Source organism: Alligator mississippiensis, chromosome 13 (assembly GCF_030867095.1).
Source record: "Alligator mississippiensis isolate rAllMis1 chromosome 13, rAllMis1, whole genome shotgun sequence".
In the NCBI taxonomy this organism is placed as follows: Eukaryota; Metazoa; Chordata; order Crocodylia; family Alligatoridae; genus Alligator; species Alligator mississippiensis.
In genome coordinates this window covers 23936445-23959802 of record NC_081836.1, presented here as the reverse complement: position 1 = coordinate 23959802, position 23358 = coordinate 23936445, and the positions used below count along the sequence as shown (strand labels likewise).

Genomic DNA, 23358 nt, shown 5'->3' with positions numbered 1-23358 from the left:
TACTTTAGGAAACTCCGAGATGTTTTGCAGAAGAGGCTCATCAAGTTTTTCATTGACCAGAGCAAGAAGGACCCTGAGAAATATGCCAAGTTCTTTGAAGACTATGGGCTGTTCATGAGAGAGGGGATTGTCACTATAGCAGAGCAGGATGTCAAGGCAAGTAGCATGCATGGTGCCCTTGTGTGCACTAGCTGATGTGAAAAATCAAGGGCTCCTTCCTGAGCTTGGGAAAAAGGCTCTGATACAAGGCCATGGTCCTCCCAGTTGCATGTATTGCTTTAGGCATGGCACCTTGGGAGTTGTACCAATCCTCCAAGATAATCTGCCCTGTTCATGCCCTTAGGAAGGTAGGATATTGTGGACAGGTTGCTTACTGTAGTACTAATGCTATAGAAGCGCTCTCTAAAGAAGCCAACTTCTCTGTTTGAGCTATTTGAGGGAAGTTTCTACTCTGCCAAAGAACCTGTTGCTCCCAGATTTAATCTGTGTAGTCTGGCACAGCAGAAAACTTGTGCAGAAACCAGAGAGTGTTTTGGGATGTCCGATAGCCTCTTCCTGCCATCTGGGACATCATACATGTAATACGGTAAACTTCCCCCCCAGGAGGACATAGGAAAACTTCTGCGTTATGAGTCCTCAGCACTGCCTGCAGGTCAGCTGACCAGCCTGCCAGACTACGCCAGCCGAATGAAGGCTGGGACGAGGAATATCTACTACCTGTGTGCACCCAACCGGCACCTGGCCAAGCACTCGCCATACTTCGAGGCCATGAAGAAAAAGGATATGGAGGTGGGTGAGCAATGTAGTGCGCCCTTCCCAGAGACAACAGAGGAGCTGATCCTCACTGGTACAGCTCAGCATTACAAATTGCAGCCAGGGGTCCCCAGCTTCTGGTGCATTTTGCGCAGCTGCAAAGAACATAATCTGGGATATTTTGCTTTTGCCCCTTATTTGCATTTCAGTCCACACCTCCATTCCTTCTGCACTGATAGTACAATCTTTTGCCTCCCCTTGGGCTCTAGTATTGCAGTTGGGCTCGGGAGAGGATTCTCAGTGTTCTCTCCCTCTATTTAAATATGAAGGACAGTGGGAATCTCCCATGTTTACAGACTAGTACTGTTCAGAACTGGGGAAAAAGCTTGGCCTTCCTGCATTTCTCTGTTTAACATAACAAAAAATCCCCTCCATCTTTGGGTTGAGGTGTTCAAGGCATAAGTGTGAAGAGTGTCAGTGGCCAGGCAGGTTATGTACCCTGAAGTCTCAGTCAGTCTTACTTTCCATCAGCCTTCCCCATGGCTTCGGGACTCCCAACTGGTGTTCTTTACAGTGCACTCCAGGCATAGCTACTCCTAGATCTTCCCTGACCAATGCTTATGCATATGGTTATGTTGAAGAGTGGGCTTGGGGAGCACGAGATGGCTGGGGGAAGCAGTGGGTCTGCTAGCATTTGTTTTGGTCTAATAAGGATAGTCCTGGTTCGGCCTGAGACACCACATTGTTAACTGTCCTTGGCATAGGTGCTGTTCTGCTACGAGCAGTTTGATGAGCTGACACTTTTGCACCTTCGGGAGTTTGACAAAAAGAAGCTCATCTCAGTGGAAACAGATATTGTTGTTGACCACTATAAGGAAGAGAAGTTTGAAGACAGTTGCCCAGGTACAGTGTCCCTTCTCCCAATCCACCTTGTGCACAGCCTTGAGCTCGGCATCCCTTTCCAGCTCACTGTCCCACAAGTGTCGACAAGGATGCCTTTCTCTCAGGGAAGCACTGCCTTCCCTCAACCAGTGAATAAACACTCTAGTTTTTCTTCTGCCTTGCAATGTTCCCAGGCAGCTGTGGCAGTCCTGCCTCTCCTGATGGCAGCCATCTTGGTATGGCATTTCCTCAGGGTTTGCAAACTGATCTCCAGGTCCTGCAAGTTCTTTGATGTTTCTCTACCTTCTCTGGGAAGCAGGGAGAAGGGACTGCAGTTCTTCCCCAGCTAGTGCTGCAAGCTTGCATTGTGAGACCTATTAGCCAGCCTGCACAGTCCTGCAGAGCTCGCTGGGCTGCTGAGGGTCAGGAAGGCTAATGGCCATAAGCGGTAATTATATTTTCAGTTGCAGTACAAAGAACATGGAGGCATACATTCTCTTTAAACCTGACATTATCCAGTCTACCTTGGTCCAAGTTGAATTTCAAACCCAGCCGCACTACAGACAGGACTTAAGCAAGTTAGTTTGATATAAAATTATGATAAATCGCATCATGGCTCAAGTCCATACTTTAGTTGGAAAACGAGCTTAATCTGAAAAGTGGATGTTCCTGGTCCCAGTGATGGTACTATGGAATGAGTCACTGGTGTTGGAATAAGCTGGCCCTTTTTTGTGCATGATATGTAACAGGGAATCTCAGCCCTGTTACTGGGAAAGGGCTGAAGAACAAGAAAAACCTGTAGGGCCCCTTTTAAGAAAAGGACTTTGGTGGCCTGGAGGGGCAGGGATTCAGAAGGCAGGAACCTGACTCCAAGGAGGGATAAGACTCTTAGCTCCCTGAGACTAGCAGGAGAATAGTCTCTGATCCAGAGGCCACAAGAGCAAGAAAGAAGACTGGTACCTGTGGCAGTTCCTGTGAGTATCCAATTGCCTAGCAATGGGCTTCACAGAAGCTGCACTCGAAGCCAAGAGTAAGGTGAAGGCTACCAACAGGCAGAGACTGCTTTAGGAGAAGCAGCTGACCCAGAACTGCAGACTCATCCCTGGCAGAGGTTTTAGATGGGTTAGTGGGAAATGCCTGTGCCAGGACTGACCACTATATATCAGCTTGCCTCCAAGGCAGGGTGAGTCACTCTGGCCCTGACTGTTGAAGAAAAAGGAATTCTCTTCTAAGATATAGGGAACTTAGCTTTGCAAGGAGAGAATTCTCTAGAAGGGGCAGGGAAGCCAACACCTGCAGGCAAGTGTGCCCAGACAGATTAAGGTTTTTGTTGAGGACAAAAACCATTTTTGTTTGGACAAAAAGGAGGACAAAACCTCCTTTTTTGTTTATCCACTGGAGCTGACTTTGTTAGGGGTTTGTCTATAACAAATGGAGGCATTCAGGGCACCCTCAGCATGGCCTCCAAATCAACCCTTGCAGCCAGTGACCTGGATGCTTTGATCTTTAACCCTGCAAGGGCCAGGAGCCTGAAGAGGCTGGGGCCACAGCATCAAAGCCAGGACAGGGGGGCTGAAGCTAGGAGGGTCAAGTGACTCAGTAAGAAAAAACTAAGACTCGAGAGGCATTGGTGTGGCTGTTGTTGGGAAGGGGGAGGGCTGGAGGCCATGATTGGAGCCAGGAAGAGGAAGCACCAGAGACTGAGACTGGCATGGGGATAGTATCACTGGACTTCTGTTTAAGACAGAGGCAACCTCCCTAGATACTCTGTTACATCACGGTATGGCTGGTGAGTGTACAGGGGGAGAAGATCATAAGATGACCAAAGAATGCAGGATTAGCCCATGGTCAAAGAGCTGGAGGCCATCCTCTACGTGAGTCCTGTCATGTGAGGCCAGTGGAGCTCAACCTTTTAGAGCAGTGGACCGCCACTTCCATCCAGTAGGAGAAATGAGCAAAGAGGGTTGGAGGAGAGGGGGAACTGCCAAAGTCACAAGGAGGGGAGGAGGGGGCTACTTCTAGTAATCAGCACCTATCAGGAGGGTGGGTAGGAGAAAGCAGGGAGGGCTGCTGATCTGTCATGCCATGGGCTGGATCCAGTCACTTTGTGGACCAGATCCAACCCACAAGCTATTGGTTGTGTATCATTGCAAGTTGAGGATAGTAAGTATGATGCCACACTTCTAAATGTTGCATCCCTGCTTTGGTAAGAGAGCTAGTAGATGGAAATCAACTGAGCACCACTGCTGTTCAGGAATAAAATGTATGTTCTCTGCTGCTTTGTGGTAGCAGGCAGTTTGTGCTGTAATCTGCCCTTCTCCTGTTACCAGCTGCAGAACACCTGACAGAAAAGGAAGCTGAGGATCTCATGGCTTGGATGAGAAATGCATTGGGCTCAAGGATCACCAATGTTAAGGTGAGCATACAACAGGCAGATTGTTGTCTGAGAACATGAGAGGATGATTCTCTGATTAAAACATTAAGGTACAGCTAGGACTTGAAAGATGCGTGCTCAATTCCTGGCCTTCCATAGATTTCTTTTATTGCCTTGGATAAGTCATTGACTCCATGTGCCCCAGTTCCAGATCTGTGAAATAGACAAAAAAAAAAAAAAAAAAATCTAGTTGGACAGTAGGCATTTCAGGGCAGGGGACTGTTCCTTAGTACATTGTGTAGAATACCCAGCACCACCAGGGCTCGTAGGTGCTATGAAGTGGAAATGATAAAATTCCACCCCATTTCTCTTCTGCTAGAGCAAGCTGTAGCGTGGACATGTCATGACACAGGTGGTCATGTTCTTGGCCAGACCAGTGCAAGATCTGGGTAACCCTTTTGGCAATACCTCTGCAAAGGTTCAACTCTACTTTTCCTTGTGCATCTGTTTTGGGCATTGATGTCTTGACTTGGTGGTGTGTGTTGATTCAGATTATTTGGGCTCACTTGGGGTATTAGGGAACAATTAATGGATCAGTAGGCTTGTTGTTAGAACAGCCTGCTCAACTCCCATCTGTAAATAGTACAGTGAACTAATACAGTGCCTTTATCTTCTCAGCACTGTATGGACTTAGGAGCACTTCTGAACATGAAGCATAGCATCCCATCTGTATAAGGGGACAGAGCAGTTAAGTGCCAGCCTTGGAGCAACAGGGGAATCAGTGCAGCACATAATACTTTGGGTTTTATCTACTGCCCATGAGCAAAGGCAGGTAAATTATGGCAGAGGCAGGATTAAACTCCAGTTTGTCCAAATTCCCAACCATATTCTCAGAACTCAGTTCACTCAAAATGGGGCTGTTCAGAACAAGGTTTTCACATCCATGTTAGAGGGTTCCTGCACTGTGGGTGCTCTCTTATGTGGCTAAAAATACAGTCTCTGAGCTCTTTGTTCTCCCCACTGTCTTGGTCTTGTTCATTTAAATCTTGTTACTGTTTGCTCTTTCTTTGACAGGTGACTCCACGCCTAGACACCCACCCAGCTATGATCACCGTGCTTGAGATGGGGGCTGCTCGTCACTTTTTGCGTATGCAGCAGCTAGCCAAGACAAATGAGGAGCGTGCCCAGATCTTGCAGCCCACATTGGAGATAAATACAGGGTGAGGTGGGCCAGGGCCAGTGCCTAGAACTCCGGCTTTGCAGCTTGGGAGGGAAGACACTGAATAGTACAATGAACTTGAACCAGCTGGAGTCTCAAATTGCCTTATTTGGGCTGACATCGCACAGCCTTTGGAACTGTGCATATTAATAAATGCTGCCCTCTGGACATGTGTGTCCAGTACCTCAGGGATCTCTCTAGCAGTAACTATCTGTATTATCCACAGTGGGCTGTATGGAGGGAGGGGGGAAGCCCATAGGAGAAGAGAGAAGAGAAGGGGAATTTCTTTTGATCATTAGACATTTCTCTGTCCTGCCATGGTTGGTTATTCTTCCTGGGATATTTGGTTTTCTCAAATATCCAAGAGGTGCCCAAACTCAGTGCTGATCTCTTCCTCTGTTGCAGACACGCTTTGATCAAGAAACTCAATCAGCTGAGAGACAGTGAGCCTGATCTGGCCCAGCTGCTGATGGATCAGGTGAGAGATGGGTCTGCCCTAGAGACATGATCATGCTCCCCAAGACAGGATGTCATATCTGAGGGCTGTAAGGAGCCAGGATCACACCTGCATTGTTCACCTTTCTAGTCATATTTGGTCAGAGGTGGACAAGGTCCTTTTTTCTTAGAGTGGTAGTACCTTTCAGGTACTCTTATCCTATTGCATTTGTGTTTGATGCAGACCTGAAGGTTTTCCTATTCACACTGTGAAGTTTAAGCAGCTGGGGGAGAAAAACGAAGGGGCAAAGCAGAGAATTCAGTCTTGCTCACTGCAAGAATCTGAAGTTTAAGGTAACTCTTCCCAGAAATGGGAAGAGGATATATAAATCTGCGTGAAACCAGTAAGAACTCCAAAGGGCTCTTGTTGGGAGTTGATTTTCACCATGCCATGGAGTGCTGGAGAGACCCTGTAGTCTGCACCTCACCCTAACTTATGATCCTTGGAGGTCTGTTCTATCTCCTCCAGACCCACTGTGCACATGCCATGGTCCTCAGTGCAGGAGCAACATTTTTTCCATGTCGTACCCAGGTTGCTTCTGCTGCTAATCAAGTTTTCTTGTCTTCTTCAGATTTACGAGAATGCCATGATAGCAGCGGGACTGAATGATGATCCCAGACCTATGGTGAGCCGTCTGAATGAGCTCCTCACAAAAGTACTTGAAAAGCATTGAACCCAGCTTAATACAAAGATCAAAATCAGGTGTGGTCCCTCCAGTTCTTCAAGCAAAACTACTTTAATCAACTCTTGCAACATCTGTCTGTTTGTAGGCACTGTGGTATGAAATGTAGAATTCTCTGCAGCTCTGAGGGACATCCTGCAGGGTTTCCCCATGTGACACTTTATGGGTTGGTTACAGTTATATTTGCCAAATTGTGACATTTCTCACTTGAGCCCAGATTCTAACATTGTATGGATTCTAGGGTTGGCCTTTCCAAGCAATTGGCATCAAGAGTCCAAAAGAGTTCAAGGTATATGACCCCATGCACCCAATCTTTGTATACCAGTCAGCTTAGCTTACAGTGCCAACTTCAGCGCTAAATAAACTCAGTGCTCGTTCAAGAAATCTCCACCTCTGCCTGGCACTAAGAGGGTTACCAGGCACAGAAAGCAACTCTTGCCATGAGCATTTATAGGTGCTTCTGTTAGACTGGCAGCAGATTATTGCAAATAAGTCACCTGCCGGATGATTGAATTCTGCATCGCTGTAGAGGGAGTGGGGGTCATCCAGGGAAGTGATTTACAAGCTCACATAGCTTTTTGGCCAGCGTCTAGGATTCCAACCTCCCTGATGGATGATTTATCCATCCCAGATGATCTTATCTATTTATATCAAATACATTTCTTCTAATTTCCATGTGGTCTCATTGTTGGGTTGTCTTTTATTTTCCTGAATTTTGCATACCAAATCTGATGCTGTGATGGTTCTTAACCCTCAGCCACTACTCGGCTCACGGGGTTCTAGAAATGGGCCTGGAAATTTTGGGCTAAGGATACACTTATAGATGGGTCATGAAGGGGTGGGGGAGATGCTACTCAAGGAGGTGATTAAAGAAGGAAGGTGAGCATTCAGCTATCAACCCCATTATTTTTGTTTTTAAGATTCTAGGAGCTAAACATTTTTTGTGGTGGCCATACAACAGAAAGCATCTAATTAATAGAAAAGCCATTATGGTTTTCCATGCTTGTTTCTCAGTTAGATGAGGAATAACTTGCTCAGTTTAAGATTTCTTTCTGACTGGCAACCCTGTAAATTGAGTGTGGACTCTGAATTACCCAAGGCCATTTCTGGTTTGTCTGTACATCACTGTATTCTATAAGTAGTACTTGCTGTCCTGCATGCCAGAAAATTGCAGCTCTTTTTAATTACTGATTGTCATTAAATGCTGCCTCCTATGAACTGAACCGTGGCTGCATAATTGCTAATATATTTGCCTTAAAAAAAATAAAAGTCAAATAGACTTATCCAGGCATTCTACCATCAAAATCAGGACTAATAGGTAGGAATGAAGATTCATTACCAGATGCTACACACATGCATCTAGACCTCATTAAATGTTTCATGATAAAATATTATTGGAGAAATGTCTGTGGTGCTAGATTGTGTTGTAATGCATCACTTCTAAGTTTGTGGCAGTTTGAGTTTTTTTGGAAATAGACTGACTGTGGAAAATATTGCTGAATTTTTGATAGTAAGAGTTCTGTACAGATACACCAGATATAGTGTATTTATATGCATACCATATGCACCTTACACCCCAAAAGTCAGCCATCCAAAATTGAGATATGTATTTTAAGTGACACAGTTGATTTCTTCACTGGAATTGAGGCATGGAGGCTCTACAATGGCTGATGGAGATTGTGCTTCCTTCCTGGGTGCATGCAAAAGAGGCAGAGTCCAATTCTCAACATAGCTCACCTAAAAACTGAAGCTCCAAAACTAAAGCTTTAATCGTGTGACAGCTGTTGCTACTACCTCTCCTACATACAGCTGGGAACATTCAGCCATAGTGAACCTATGCTGTGGCAGGACTCAGGAAAAATCTTTGTTTTCATTGTCTTCCCAAAACAAGATGCACATCTTACTTGGAGGTATGTGGTATGTGAGAAAATACAGTATTATGCTGCAGGCTTGTTATCCAGAGCTTGCTAACAGTGGTATCTTTTCATTGTGGGGTGTGGCAAAGTGGGGCTCCCTGCCTACCCACAGTGCTAGGTTCCCCACTTGCCTTTGGGCATGCCACCCACCTGACTCGTCTGCCATGCTTTGTTCTTAATTTAATTAAGGTGGGAAGCTGCCCATTCGTGCCCCAATGCCAGGGGGCACTATCTGTGCTCTGTACCTCCCCTACACCGCAGCCCATGCCTTGCAGATGGCATCCACAGATGTTACTCACACCATCCCCATGCTGGGCCCCAGAATCTGCCAATCAGGACCCCTCTAAGATCCCTCCATTCATGCAGCCTACCCTGCCCTCATTCAGGCAACCTAGCTCCCTGAAATTATTTCCCATCTCAGGCATGGTCCCCCCAGTACCTTTGGCCACACAGGCCCTGGCCTCACCTCCAAGGCCAGTCGGGACCCCGGGCCCTCAGCTCTGGGTGCCCCTCACAGTGGGCCCCTGGCCCTTTTGACCGGTTTGGCCCTGGCCCCAGCATTGACCAGTCGAGGGTAATCTACATGAGGCCTCTGAGCCTCTAGCCCCACTCTCTCTGTGGGACCCTACTAGCAGGTGACCTACCTGGTTGTGGGAGCTGGGGTTAAGGTGTCCTGACCCGCCTTTCACCGGGGTGGTAACTGGCCTGGCATTTCCTGGGAGCCCCACCAGGCCGCCCACTCCCAGCAGGGTGCAGTTTTAGGTCCTGCCCAGGACCAGGAGCCTCCTAGCCATCCCCTACAGCTCCTCCCTTACCTCCATATTGTTCCATGAAGACTTGCAGCCAAGCCATCTGTTTTTATATAGGTAGCCAGGGATCTAAAATGGCTGCCGCAATCAAGCACCTGCTGGTTGCTTGGCTCAGGTCTTAAAGTAGCAAGCACCAACACTGCCCTGCCACATGGGGTTAGAGAGAGAATAGAAGAGAATCCTGGGTGATCTAAAGCTTTGTCTGTAATACGTAACATGTTTGTAACAGACCTAGATTCCAGGATTCACGGTGGTGTCTCCTATCTAGTGCCTGCTCCCCTCAGGACTCGTGGTCACTCCTTTGTCTGCTCTTTCCTGCCATGACTTGGTATTTTTTCCCTGGAAAACAGGAGGCTGCCCTGTCTCCTGGATGATTGCTGTCTTGTTGCCAACTAGTGTCCTGGCAACATGGGACCTTAGGGGTTTGTTTCATGACTCCAACCTCCCTTCAAACCACGCCCATGCCTTGTAGGTGTTGCTGATTAATGTCCTATGCATTCTTGGCCCATAGTCTCCATCTCAGTCTGTTAATCAGTTGATCTATCTAGCAGGCCCATGATTCCAGTCCTATATCCGGCTGTTATCTGGATTCTGCACCTTAAGAGCCCCTGAATTCTTAGTCTGTAAAGGGAATCAGCCTCAGCCTCCCACACCTCAACCGGCTGTTTTGGCTGAATTAGAAAGTAGGCTTCTGCTTCCACCCAGGTGTGCTCCCTGGGGTTCTCCACCTTCTGACCCCCAGATCCCTGAGCATCCCAAATTGGGACATCCTTCCCTTGCTAGGTCCTCCAGATTTAACTCCAGTGAAAAGCACATGCTCTTCAGCTACAACATAAACTCTCAATTTACCAGCTGACTACCATGCTTCTTGCCTGCGGTCCTACTCTCTCTACTGCCAAGGCTTCAACTTCTCCCAGGCCTTCCAGCTTGCCTGTAGCCAGGCTCCCCTCACCCACCTGTCTTGTAGCAGTGCTCCTTCCCCTTTCAGCGTCCCAGGCCAGAGTGAGTACTGGGCTCATGCCTTGGCTTGTATCTTATTCCAGCCCTGTCCCTCTCCAGTTAGGTGACTGGCTAGCCCTTGCCCTGTTGGTCTCCCTGGCAACTTGCACCTGTGGCTCCAGCAGAGTCCTTATAGTCCATAGCAGGGCTCTGCCCTATTGCTCTTCTTCAGAGTAAGTAGTTCTGCCCTTGGCCCTCTTATCCAGAGCTTCCCTGTATCTACGTCCTACCCTGGTCCTGCCCTTGTTAGTGTTCTACCAAAGACTGTGCCCTTTCCTGGAAGGGGCATGAATTTTGTCTCCATAGGTCTTTAATCTTAAGGCATCAAGGATCCCTTTAATGTCCTGAATTTTGCTTTAAAAGGGGATTGAGCCAGCATATCTTTAGCTCAGATGAAAACCTTTCTCTAGCCACTGTGTTGTCAGTGTAAGAAGCATCAGTAGGCACTGTCCCTGAGGACATGGACAGATGTGAATTTCAGGTGATCCAAGTCCTGCTCTGATTTGGAGCACTTCACATTTGGTGCACTTCAGTTCTGTGTAGACATGCTGCTGCCACTCCTACCCTGGAGCATTTCAAAATGGCTGCAAAAGAAGAGCAGGAATCCCTGCAAGCTTCTCAGCTTCTGGAGGTTCCCAAGGACAGTGAAAAACACAGGCGAGTACTTGTAGGCTGTCTGCTGCCATCTTCCTCATCCCTCTCTCCTCACTGCCAGGAAGAGCACTGGGGGGGAAGCAAAGTGCTGGAGATACCAGAGGACTGAGCCACTCACTGTTGCTCCCTGCTTGAGGGTGTACCTATGTTTTTTTTTATTAAGGGTCATTTTCTGAAGTGTTTCTTTGGCTCTGAATATCTGCACACTCACTGGAGTGCTTCAGGCAGCACATCTGCTCATGCAGCATGCAGATGCTGTATTTGTGATCAAGGCTGTATGTCTCTCACTCTAAGCTGCATCACCGCAGTACTCATTTGATTCCCTGTTTTTGACTCATTCCACATTGTTTATGCACAGAGATGTCATACCAGAGATTTGATGAAGCGAAGCACTGACTGCACATTCAGGTAGCAGCAGTGATATAATGAGAACAATGTTGTGAGATATGAGAAAGTGGAAATGATCTGTCAGCAGGATCTCACACAGTAAGGGACAAACCTACTTTGAATTTGCAAAGTCAAAGGAAAAGCTGAGCATGAAGAGGCAAGGCCTTGCGGAGACAATCAAGCTTAGTGAAATTTTAACATGCGACTTGCCATACAGAGCAGGGGTGGTGATATGAGGTAGCAGGATTAGGTTGATAAATACTTTTGACCCCTGCTCAATGCCAGGGATACATGAGGTTTTCTTGTCAGCCAGTTTTGACTTGAAGATATCTCTGAAGAGCACAACAGAGGCACTTTTGCTTACAAAAGTAATGGTAAAGGATGAGCTGCTCCAAATGTAGGGATACAAGAGAAACATGTGAGCTGGATATGGCTTCTCTTTCACTACACATTGAAGCAAATCACAAGAACACGGAGGCTTTTCATGAAACATGGATACTGCAACATAATTTCACTACTAGGAGTGGCAAACCTGAGATGAAGATTGCTCTGTTCATCTAATCCCCACTGCCTTTCCACTCAGAAATACTAAATTATTTGTCCTTCTTAAGCTTTTGCATCAATAAACACTCTTCATCCCAACATCTACTGCTAGTCTTTGCAAGTAAAACAGAAAGTGTCTGATTCCTCTAGCAAGCCAGGCAAAAGCTGAACCTCCCAAGAGTGCTTAACATACTGCAGTAGTGGTATGAAGTTCTGTGCATAGATCCATCAGTTGATCCTTCTGTGTCTCTTGCTTTCAATATTAATTGTACTTCCATGCTAGATTTCAGTGGGATCCAAGTGGGATAATACTGAGGATTTCTGATCCCACAGAGGCTGCATCTGTGTTTTGATTCATAGTAACAAACAAGGTAAAGGCCTTGTCTATGCATGAAGACTGAGGTGTATTGGGTCCCGTCCCCGTCCCCCCCCCCCCCCCCCCCTTTCTAGCTTAGGTAAACTCCTGCAGCCTTTGTATGTGGATATTTTGTTGGACTGAAACTTGCATTTTTAGCTTGTACTCTAGGCTAAACTCGCTGGTGTAGAAAGCTCTAAGTCAGGGGTGTCAAACGTATGGACCATGGGCCAGATCTGGCCTGCAAAGCCCCACCATCTAGTCCTTGGTGCTGTTCCTGGGTCTGAGCAAATCCATGCAGGGCATGGTATAGGGCCTGTCTGTGGGCCACATTGGCCCTGCAGATCTCCTCCCCTTATTCTTTCCTCAGCATGCTCATCTGGGGGCTGTTTCAGACAGTCTGAGACGTGCTACACGGGGCATGGATCTTTGAGTGGCTGGAATGGCTGCCGCATGTAGTGCGGTCCGGCCAGCAGCATATAGCGCAATGCCCATGTGCAGCCACCTGACTGGGGCAGGCACAGCATGCAGACTAGCACCTGCTCTAGCCTGTTTGGGACGTGCACTATATGTGGCGCCTGTTCCAGCCACTCTGGGATCTGTGCTGCATGCAGCACAGGTCCTAAAGTGACTGGAGCAGCCACTGGATTCAGTATGTTGGGGAAAGAGTGGGGAAGGTGAAGGGCCAGACTAGGCCCACAGAACCCCACAGACCAGCCCTGTACCATTCATCCAGAATGTGGGGCTGGATGAGTTTGACAACCCTGCTCTAAGTGTTCCTGCAGCTCATACAGGTAATAAATAAGCTTGTCTTCTCTCCTTTTTGAAGCTGGTCAGCTGACCCCAGGCAGTGCAGGAGAGTCAAACCTACATCTTTCAGGGTAGAAGACAGAAAATATTTATAGGCAGTTAGTTGAAAGGACTTTTCCTGAGACTGTGCATTTATACTTGGATAGAATCCCTCTTGGGTCTGGCCAGAACCTTGAGATTGAACCAGCCCATAAAGCAGTTCACTGGCCAGATTGGGAATAGCCTCCTTCATCCAGACTTCCTGCTGAGACTTTCAAGAGTGTCTTGGGTATACTCCAGCTCTGTGATTTACTGACAAACCACAGGCCAGGAATTTTCAATTTAAGCTCCTCTACCACCAGCTGTTTAAAACATTAAGGGAAGAAATGGCCACTGGTTCCAAGAGAGGACTTGGGAGCCATTAATAATACTTAACACTTTTGTGGTGTTTTACAAACATTAAGTAATTCTCCCAACCCACACGAGAGAGAGATTAGGACTGTCCTTGTTTCACAAATGATGATGATTGGCTCAGAGCAGTGGTTTTCACATTTCCTGAAGTCATGGAAACCTTTCATATAACATCTTCTGTTGTGGAATCCCTACCCCTGGCTCCTGGGCCATGTGAGCTGACATGGAACCAGACAACTTGGTCTGGCAATGGTGGCACACTGTCTCCCAGCTTGCTCTGCCATTACCCTGATCTCTTTGCAAAACCCCTGATGACCTGTAGTGGAACCTTAGGCAGGGTTCTGTAGAACACAGTTTGAAAGCCACTGGCTCAGAGTATAGTCAAAATACACCATGAATCTGAGCAGGGATTAAAGTTCAGGGGTCCAGAACCCCCTGTTACATCTCGGCATCGCTATGTGAATTTCAGTTGAGAGGAACCAGATTTAAAGGAAATAGAGACCTGAATCTGCTAAGTGATATGGGGAACAGGTAGATAAGGAACTCAAGGATCTGTTCCCAGGAGCAGTTTATCTTCAACACTTCAGAGCTTGTGTCCAGGGGCAATTCTAGGGTCTGCTAAACCAGTGGGAGCCAACCTTTTTGGCAAGCATGTCACTTTGATCCCTTTCCTCTGCCCAATCTCCTTCTCTGCTTTTGGCTTCCTACCCTATCTGCTGTTGCCCTGCCTGTCCCCTCCCTGATCTGCAGCATGCCACATACAGAGGCTGCCCCTGCCACTTATGGCGTTCTTACCATAGGTTGGCCACCCCTGCACTAAGCCATATTCAGCCAAAGAACTGAGTGTGTTATCTAGGGAAATAGGGTTTGTGTTTGATATGAATATTCTCGGGGTCCCCAAATGCCTGGAGTTGCAGATGTAGACCTGGGAGCTTCGATGCTTATTTTTGACCCCTGGATCCACTCCACATAAAGCATCTTCTGCTGTCAGCTGCCCATTTATGTAGTTGTTCTTTTGGGAGACAGGGTGGCATATTAAGGGAAATAATAGCAAGGCTCTTCCTCTGCACCATCTGGTTCCCGCTTATTCCCTGGGGATACAGGACTGCAGGTTTTCCCTACTTAGGATAGCATAAGGCTTCTCCCTGCAAACGTCTGTGTGCTCTTAAATCACATTTTGCTGCCGTTTCCTTTTTCTTCTTTTTGATTCCCCTTTTTACCTGCTCCTTTCTACAATTGCTTTCACTGTCTTTGCTGCATTGAGCAGAAGTGGGGGGGACTGGTGCTATGACTGATGCGGTGGAAGCCAGAAGAAGAGCTTCTCTGCTTCAGCAACCCTTCCTCCTTCCACTAGTGACTGAGGACAGAACAGAGGGTGAGGGGAAAAGTGCTCCATCAGTCCCTTCCTTCCCTCCCTCCCTCGCACTGCTCAGGAGCTGTCACCCCTCTGAGTGAGAAACCAACTTCAAGGGGAAATTCCATCAGGCTGATGCTAGCATATAAAGGTATGAATAGGAATCTGCCTAAATCGCACTGAGACAAAAGAAAAATTGTGGCCCCCTCTTGCTATGCAGAACCATTTTTGCAGTCTTTTCCTGGCCAAATCACTGGGGGGAGGGCCTGCCAAGGGGCCTGGCAGTCCAGCTCCTCACCTCTGATTAGGCAAGAGGGCTGCCCATCAGGCAGCCCCACCCCTTGCTGCTGATTCGCAGAGGGATGGGGGGGGGGGTCGCACAATGGGCAGCCCTCAGCCAAGCAACAGCTGGAGGGTATGTGCCACCATCTTTGCTGCTCCCCTTCATGGTGATGGCTTCCCCACCTTGTTCCCTCCCATTCCCCCTCTGCCCTGGTGGGCTGTAAGGCCAACTGCACCAGCTCTGAGAACTGCTGGCTCCCATTGGGGAGCCAGTATTTTAGTACTTTTTTTTTTCCCCCGCTGGCAACTCTGTGCCAAAATTGCAGGGATCGCCATTTTCACAAGGTTCGCAGAAACCATTTTTTGCGTTTTCCATGAAAAACGCAGAATCGAGAATAAGGTAGATCTCTAGGTATGAACAGCTGGGACTGGATAAAACCTTAGTCTCCATCCTGGCTAAACAGAAGATTTGGCAGCTCTGAACATGCTCTTCCCAGTGCTACTGGAGTATAAAGACCAAAGACTCATTTAAATAGTTAATTTATATGGCCTTTTTGCAGTTATGTATACAGCTTGTTTCTTGGTGAAAGTATGAGTCTCCTTTTGCTGGGTGTCTGTGGGAAAACACTCCATTATGTAACAGAATTTCCCATTAAACTTTTTACCTGCACTATTTTGATCCAAAGTTCAAGTTAATATCTGCCAGAAACATTGGATTTAGTCAAAGTTAAAGGAGACATTGGTGAAGCCAACCCAGATCTGTTTCCCCTGCTTCAACCCAGCAAATGAGGGGAAAGGGTTATTAAAAATTGCCCAAAAGAATGTGAAAACTTTTCAAAGTGAGACTTCAGGAAACAATAAGGACAAAGGGCTATTATAGCAGGGAGGGGGTGGAGAAGGAAGATTCAGCTTGGGTCTTAATTGTATTAACACAAAGAAATATCACTATGTGACTTTTTTAGTCTGTCATGGGAAACTAATCAGTTCATGCAGTCCAGGAGCACTTTAAATTACCTTAGTAGCGTGCTTCAGGAAAATACGGTTGTGAAGGTTGATTGGTATTAGTCGCTCCTATTTTTTTTTTTCAGAAATAAATACCAAAAATTTCTGCTGAAGGGGAGTGTTTGTTCCTTGGAAAATATGCATCCCTCTTGCTCTCCCAGGAGAGAGAAAATTCATCCCACAGCATCATCAGATTTAAAGCTCTGTCCATAAGCAGTACCATCCTTTACCCTACTGCACCTGTTACTGAACTGAGATGTAGATAGTAGTCTGGAAGGTTTATAAAACAAGGAGACAACTGTCAAATGTTGCAGACTCTAAACCCCTATTCTTATATAGGTCTGTAGGGAAAGGTCTGCTCTGGACGACACTTTGCACAGTGGCAGTATCGTAGCCAATGAGGTTAATACGAGGCGCGATTATTGCTCTGGACAACACTGCACTATTAATTGCTTTATCGTTCCACACAGGGTCATAATCTGCTGAGTTCTCTTTAGCACCCCAGTGCAACTAAAACTCCATGAAGTGTACAGAAGGGGAAATGTACAAGTTTACCAGATTAAGGCAAAACTGTCTGGTAAACTTGGTATAGAGGGAACAAGAATATGGCTATCAAACTCACCCATTTACTTGCCATCACAAATGTGTGTTTTGACTTGAATGACCATTGGTGACAAGTATGGAGCCAATTTGTATTGGCCAGACAAATATGTTCAGTTGGAGGTTACATTCCAGTAATATAGATAATTTATTTAAGGGGAAAAGGAAAGTTAACAAAGAGTACAGGTTTCCCTTGCTTTATGCTGTACATGTGTTCCTGGAAAGTGGCGTATAACTCAAATTTGCATAAAGGGAACCCACTTTACAATGCAACTAACAGGGATACGTCCCAAGATCTCGACAGTACTGACCCCCAGACCCATTTCTACCACTTCTACAAGACAATGTTGTGGCAGGCCAGTAGGGGGTGCTCCTGTGCTGAGCCACCCACCTCACCGTGCCCGACCACCTTCCAGGCTCAGAGTGCCTCTCTGGGGGTGCCTCAAGTCTGGCTGACCCCCTTCCTGGAGCACACCTGCTAGCCTGGGGGTAATGCTGCCACCACCCAGGGTCTGGAGTGATCCCGGCTCTGTGCTCCCTGGAAAACACAGGCCTAGTAGCCCTTGAGGGTACTCAACCCACTTCAAGAACTTGGGGTGCTTCCCTCAGTCTGAAGCACAAATAATGGTCTCCCTTAGTCAGCTGAACTAAAGGGACCCCAAGGCATAATCTAGACCCACTCCCAATAAGTCTCCCACACTAGATACAAAGGAGAACTTTATTGGTTACAAGGTGTAGGGTTGCAATAGGGTACAGGGTAGAGCAATATCAGAGAAATACCATAGAGCAAACTGGCATGGCTGGGTAGTCTTTGATCACACATCTGAGTTACTGAAAGCTATGTATCTAGTTAGATCTCAGGTAGCTTACTCACAAGTATCATCCATAGGCAGGTGGAGATTCCCTCTGGAGGCAGGCAGTTCAGTAATCATAAGTTTCAAGAAAGAGCAAGTTTCAGATGGTCCAGCTTCTCTCTCTCAATTCTCATCATGGCTACTGCTCCTCCTCCCGGGCAGCCCTTAACTTACATAGACCTTATGACCTCATTTACCTGGTCCAATTGAGGCCAGCTGACCTGTTGGCTGCTAGCCAATCAATTTGAAATGCATCACTGGTTGCCAGGTACACTGGTATTGCTCAGAACAATAGGGAGCCCAAGCCCCTCACCCAGGTATGTGATGCAAGTCACATAGGCAGAGGAAGCAGGTTACCCCCCTCCCTCAGGAATGTATCCAGCTCAGGTTACAACTCAGGGTTAGCTAAACAGCCCATGGGATGTCTGCCCTCTGCAGGGACCATGTTAACCAAATGGTCACATAGCAGTTTTTGGGGAGAGACAGAGGTGGCATTCTGCCACAAAAGTTGGTACTCAGCAACAGCAGACAGTACACACAAGCACACAGGGTACTATCATAACGGGGATCACAACTACAGAAACACATATTGCAGACAATGAGCGAGGAGCACAGATCCACACAGGAGACTATATTTTGGTGCGCGTCACTCCCACAATGCACCACACAAAGGAGCTGACTGATGGCTTCCACCACACCGATCGCATAGGAGTGAATTTGCATATAATTAATTTTTGGTATAAAAAGGGTCATCGCATAAGAGCGAATTTGCATATACAGAACCTGCATAAAGTGAGGGAAACCTGTAGTAGTAGTAAGAAAGAGCATTGCAAATAGGACACTGGATTAAAGGAATCAACCCTTTTATCTCTAAACCAGCTGTGTGAAGTTGGGCAAGTTGTTTCTCATGTCTGTATTGCTCTATTCCTATGCTCTGTCTTGCTTTTTTGGTTTAGATCAGTGGTCTCTAACGTTTTTAAGTCAGAGATCACTTTTTGAATTAAAAAGCAACCCAAGATCTACCGTGCACTGCCACTTCCCCCCTGGCCCCATCCCACAGGTCAGTCTCTGGGGAGGGGACAGAGTGTGGCAAAGGGAGAAAAAAACATTGGGGGGGTGCCCCCCCACAGGTAAGTCTGTAGATGAAGGAGTGGGGGGAGGGGAAATGGCCATGGTGGGGGGCAGATTGAGGCCCCAGCTGCGAGGGAGGGAGTGGGGCATAGGCAGGAGCAACGGCTGCAGTGAATGGGGCCCTGGCCAGGCTGGGTGGTGGGACAAGTGGAGGCCCAGGAGGCACATGCCCCCCAGAGCCCCACTTGTACCCCACTCCCCCCAGCCCCTGCTCCTACCTGTGCCCTGGTCCCTACCTCACCACAGGGGCCTTGATTTGCCCCCACCCCACGGTGGTGAGAGGGGGAGCGTGGCTGGAGCAAGGGCTGGCCCTATATGGGTGGGGCGCAGGACAGAGCTGCAAGTGGTTTGTCCAGGGTGCATGGGGAGTGGGGGACAAGCAGCCTGGGAGGGCACAGGGACATGTGCCTCTGGATCTGTACACAGGGTGCGGCGGGGTGGAGTGGACTGGGACCAGGGTAGCACCAGGCTCTTAGGGGCTTGCCCAAGCTACTCTGCAAGCTGGGGCCTGTTTGTGCTGCAGGCCCCAGCTGCGCTGCACAGCAGACAAAAGACACCACTGCCAAGCACCACCACTGCTTTATTGCTCTGAGCTGCTGATCCCGAACTGAGGACAGCCTATGTCAGCTACATGCTGCCAGGTGTGGAGGCAGGACTGGAGCAGGACAGCTGCCTGAGAGCGGTAGTTTAGTCTGGGCAGTGGCAGCACTCCTGGGCAGCTGCCCTGCTCTAGTCCTGCTTCTGTCCATGGCGCCGGGCGCCTGACAGGCCGCCCCCAGCTCGGGACCAGCAGCTCAGAGCAATAAAGCAGCAGTGGAACAGCGGCAGTGCTCAGCAGTGGTGTCTTTTGTCCGGTGTACAGTGCAGTCGGGGCCCACGGCACGAACAGGCCCCAGCTTGTGGCACAGCTCAGGCGAGCCCCCTGGGAAGAGACGGGCGCAGCCGCAGCCCGCAGCAGCCCCCAGCCCAGCTGGCATGCAGATCTTGGGGCATGTCTTCCAGGGCTGTGTGCCCCACCTGTGCAGGGCCTGCCCCTGTTCCAGCCACACTCCCTCTCACCACTGCTGCAGCCGCCCATGCTCCCTGGCATCTGGGGAGGGCACATGCCCCCCGATCTGTGTCCGTGCACAGCAGAGGTGGCTGCAGTTGTGGACTGGGCTTTGCCCTGAGCCCCGCTGCAGCTGGTCTGGGAGCGGCTTGATGCCATGTGCCTCCTGCTGCTAGGCTGAACCTCATCCCTTGCCCACCCAGCAGCAGGACACATGTGGCGTCAGGCCACTCCCAGGCCAGCTGCAGCAGGGCTCCAGGCACAAAGCCCAGCCCGCAGCAGCAACTGCCTCACCTTGCACACAGATCAGGGGGCATATGCCCCCCAGGGCCTCCACCAGGGTGTGTGCAGCAGCGGGAGCCCCCTTGCATGCCTGAATAAGCTGCCTGGGTTCCAACCCTTACCCAGCCAGGGCCCCACTCACCCGGTGGCAGGGGGCATGGAGGGGGATCATCCCACTAACCCAGCCAGGCCTGGGGGCAGGGGGCATGACTCAGCCCAGTCACATGTCCTGACACTCCTGATCGCAGAGCTCCTTACAGTGGATCTCAGTCTGGGGGGGACTAAGCCAATTGACCAGTAAATCGCAATCCACTGGTTGGTGACCACTGGTTTAGATTGTCTCTGCCCGGAAGAGTTTGCATTCTAGATATTTGTATAGCACCAAGCACAAGAATGCTGTAACTTTGTTTCTTGTGGGTGTTGCTATTCATTTGATTTCTGTGATACCCTTTCCAATGAAGGCTCAGGGTGGATTACAACATGAGAGTAATTTATAAAATAAGAGGGTAAACAAGAGAAAACAATTTAGAAGGTAACTAGAATATCAACATAAAACAGAAATCCGTTAAACCAGGGTGGGTGGTGCCAGGTCCATCCGTGATCTGGCCATTGGGCTCAATCCAACATATGGAACTGGCACAGCCGGGACCTAATCCAGCTGTGGTGGGGAGTGCAGCCTGATCCCAGTCCAGCTGCCCATGGGGATAGGAGGTGCCTTGGTCCCAGTCTGGATGCATGGGGGGATGGCACAGCCCAGGGGCAGGGGCAGGGAAGGGGGAGCATCCTAGCCCTGATCCTGAAGCATTGGGGGCAATGGGGGCAGCACAGCTGCAGTCTGGGTGCACAAGGGGCAGGGAGCAGCCCAGCCTAGATGCAAGGGGTGGGGGTAGAGCAGAGCAGCGCAGCCCCAATCCAGGCCTATAAGGGTAGGGAACAGTTCAGCCCTGATCCAGATGTGTGGTGGGGGAGAACAGTGACAGGGAGCAGCTCAGCCCTGATCCTGCTTTGCGGCAGTGGCCCAGGTGGGGCTGGATTTGCCCACATGAAGCTTCAATAGGTCCCCTGCTGCCAAATTTCCTGATCAGTGAGAATCTCTGAGGGTTGGATGTCATGGCTTCATGGGCTGGGGGTTGAGCACCCTTGCCCTAAACAGTATCCCAGCCTAGTTTGTTTGCTTCATGCCTCCTCAAAGGTCTTTCAACCCTTCCAAAAGATGTTACAAGAAGTTACAATCTCCTTTACAAAGAAGCCATTTTTGTACCCAAATTACAATTAGAAACAGTAACAGGGTATTTAAAAGCCGGTTAATAAAATGCCTCTTTTTGTTACAGTAAGAGCATCAGTCATTTTGCTGAAATCCAGTCACTGCAGCACTCAAGATAGATATAAAAATTAGCTTTACTTGTCACTAGCTTGGACTCCTACTTTATCCATATTAAACTTTTGCAAAAGTCCTAAGCTTTCCATTTAACACTGAACACACAAACCAGCATTCAAAATGCAGTTCCAATGTATGGAAAAGACCAGTGCATCAGTGGTGATTATGAAAAAATGCAGTGAAAAAGAAAAGTCTAAGCTAGTGATAGGTAAAGCTAAATTTTATACCCATCTTGAGTGCTGTAATGACTGGATTTTAACAAAATGGCTAATGCTCCTACTTTAACAGAGAGGCATTTTTTGTCTCATTGCAGAAGGATTTCTGAACTAAACATGGTAACAAGGCTAGCAGCTATTTTTTCTATTTAACCTAAAGAAGGGACAAAAAGTGAAAAATCCAAGATGCTTGTGTAATATTTAGAAAGTTTTGTTTGGGCTGGTTTAGTTTTTGCAGTATGTCAGTTCCTGAAAATTCAAGACAGTTATACAACTGAAGTTTCACCTTGGAACTTCAGTATCTCCTCCAGTATTTTTGCGTGTTTATCAGAATATTCCTCTTAATCCAACTGCTATGACTACAACATAGCAGTTTGTGAACTGTCTCTTACATTTTAAACATATGGTGCAGTCACTGGATATGTACATAAATGAAAGCCATTTAGAATGTTGCCACTATAGTCTCCCCATAAATGGTCTATCCAAAGAAGCAGAGATTCTTTTAAAAGTTAATTGGTGTTTCTTTGTCTAGAGGTGGGCTTTACCTTTTTTGCTGATTTTTTTTGTTCCTGTGTACTTCTTCAGTTGACGTGTTGCAGTGAAACCCAGTTGTCCAATGTGATTTCCCTTCCTGGCCAGTCTTACAGGAATGTCCAATGTTACATTCAAAGCACTGAGAAAATTCTGAAGCTACTGCAGGAGGCTGAAGCCTTGAAAAGCAGTTGACCTCCAGTGGCTGAGAGCCTCAAAAAAGGAGCCAGGCAGGCCAAATTCAGCCACGTGCCTTATTAATATTAGGCAATTAATAAATGTAACACACGTGGCTCCTAACATGTTGCATATATTGTTACACACATAAATTTAGACTGGCCACACATTCAAAGTAATAACACCATAAAAACATCTATCCAGTTATAAAAAAAACCAACCAGCTACGAAGTTAGTGCCTGAAAGTGTATAACAGCTTTACAGCTGGTTTCTTTCCAGCTTTAAGTTGAACGTGTCGCAGGGCTGTAGCATTTTAATTTCTGCTTAGATTTGGATATTCACTTGCAGGTTGCTGGTGCTGTCCTAAGACAGTCCACTCCACCCTCTGGGACACATCTACTGCTCATTCAAAGATGAAAGAACATCTGTTATTCATAAGATGGCTCCTAGCATTTTTTATTGGTCACAGGTGATTAGCACAAGCCCTAAAGCAGGACCTAGACTTCCCTCAGTTTAGCACCACAGCTGTGTCTTCCTGTGGCAGCAAACAAAAGAGTAAGTCCAGGTTGGAAAGAAAGCAGGTGGGACGAGGGCTGTCCTCGAGGCCTCCTGCAGACATTGTTTCCTGGGAGAATCGCTGCTCTCGCCGGGGAAACCAGAAGCCTGCTGAGTTCAGGCTTGTTTCTCCTACTAAAAAAGGCGGCTCTGGGAGAAAAGCGGCCCGGGAACAACCAGGATTTAGTCACTCCGGGGAGTCTCTCCTGGGACAACAAAGAAAGTACAGGCTGCTCGCCCTGTCTCCCGAGTCCCTGGCTCGCACTTCCCTCGCTCCCCGCTCACGAGCGCGGACCTGGCCCCCGCTGCCGCTGCTTGAGCCGGCAGTGGGGGCGGGCTTGAGGACAGCGGCTCCCGAACGGGGCGGCAGCGGCAGCAGCAGATGCGGGGGTGGTTGGGGCCGAGCTGAGGAATCGGGGCCATGAATGGGGCGTGCGGAGGAAGTTTGGGAAGCGCTGCTCTACGACTCGCTCCGCGGGCTGGTGGGGCCGGCCCCGACCCCACACGAGCCGCGGCCCCGTCCGGCCCGTGGGCTCCGCGCGGCCCGTGGCCCTGCCCCGAGCAGCCGTCACTATGGCAACTGCGCTACCAGCGGGCTACTCCGCACCCGGCACGGCTGCTGCCGCCCGCGGGAGACTTGTGCGCATGCGCACGCAGCCGAACGGGCAGCAAGACCCGAA

General features: G+C 48.4%; 1 protein-coding gene and 1 long non-coding RNA gene across 3 annotated transcripts in view; one reads left to right on the top strand and one right to left on the bottom strand.

The window, feature by feature from the left end:
* Nucleotides 1-7079, top strand: part of TRAP1 (TNF receptor associated protein 1) — a 54317-nt gene extending 47238 nt beyond the window's left edge. The window contains exons 12-18 of the mRNA NM_001287295.1: nt 9-156; nt 604-789; nt 1518-1656; nt 3966-4051; nt 5084-5229; nt 5634-5706; nt 6296-7079. Coding sequence (NP_001274224.1) covers nt 9-156; nt 604-789; nt 1518-1656; nt 3966-4051; nt 5084-5229; nt 5634-5706; nt 6296-6397 — 880 coding nt within the window. The 3' untranslated portion in view covers nt 6398-7079. The remainder of the gene's footprint in view (nt 1-8; nt 157-603; nt 790-1517; nt 1657-3965; nt 4052-5083; nt 5230-5633; nt 5707-6295) is intronic.
* LOC109283719 (uncharacterized) overlaps nt 1-17737 on the bottom strand; it is a 44284-nt gene extending 26547 nt beyond the window's left edge. Inside the window, exon 1 of one of the 2 annotated variants that reach the window (XR_009456299.1) lies at nt 17382-17737. This is a non-coding gene — a long non-coding RNA (uncharacterized LOC109283719). The remainder of the gene's footprint in view (nt 1-17381) is intronic. The other variant, XR_009456298.1, reaches the window with a different exon arrangement.
* Nucleotides 17738-23358: the final 5621 nt, after the last annotated feature.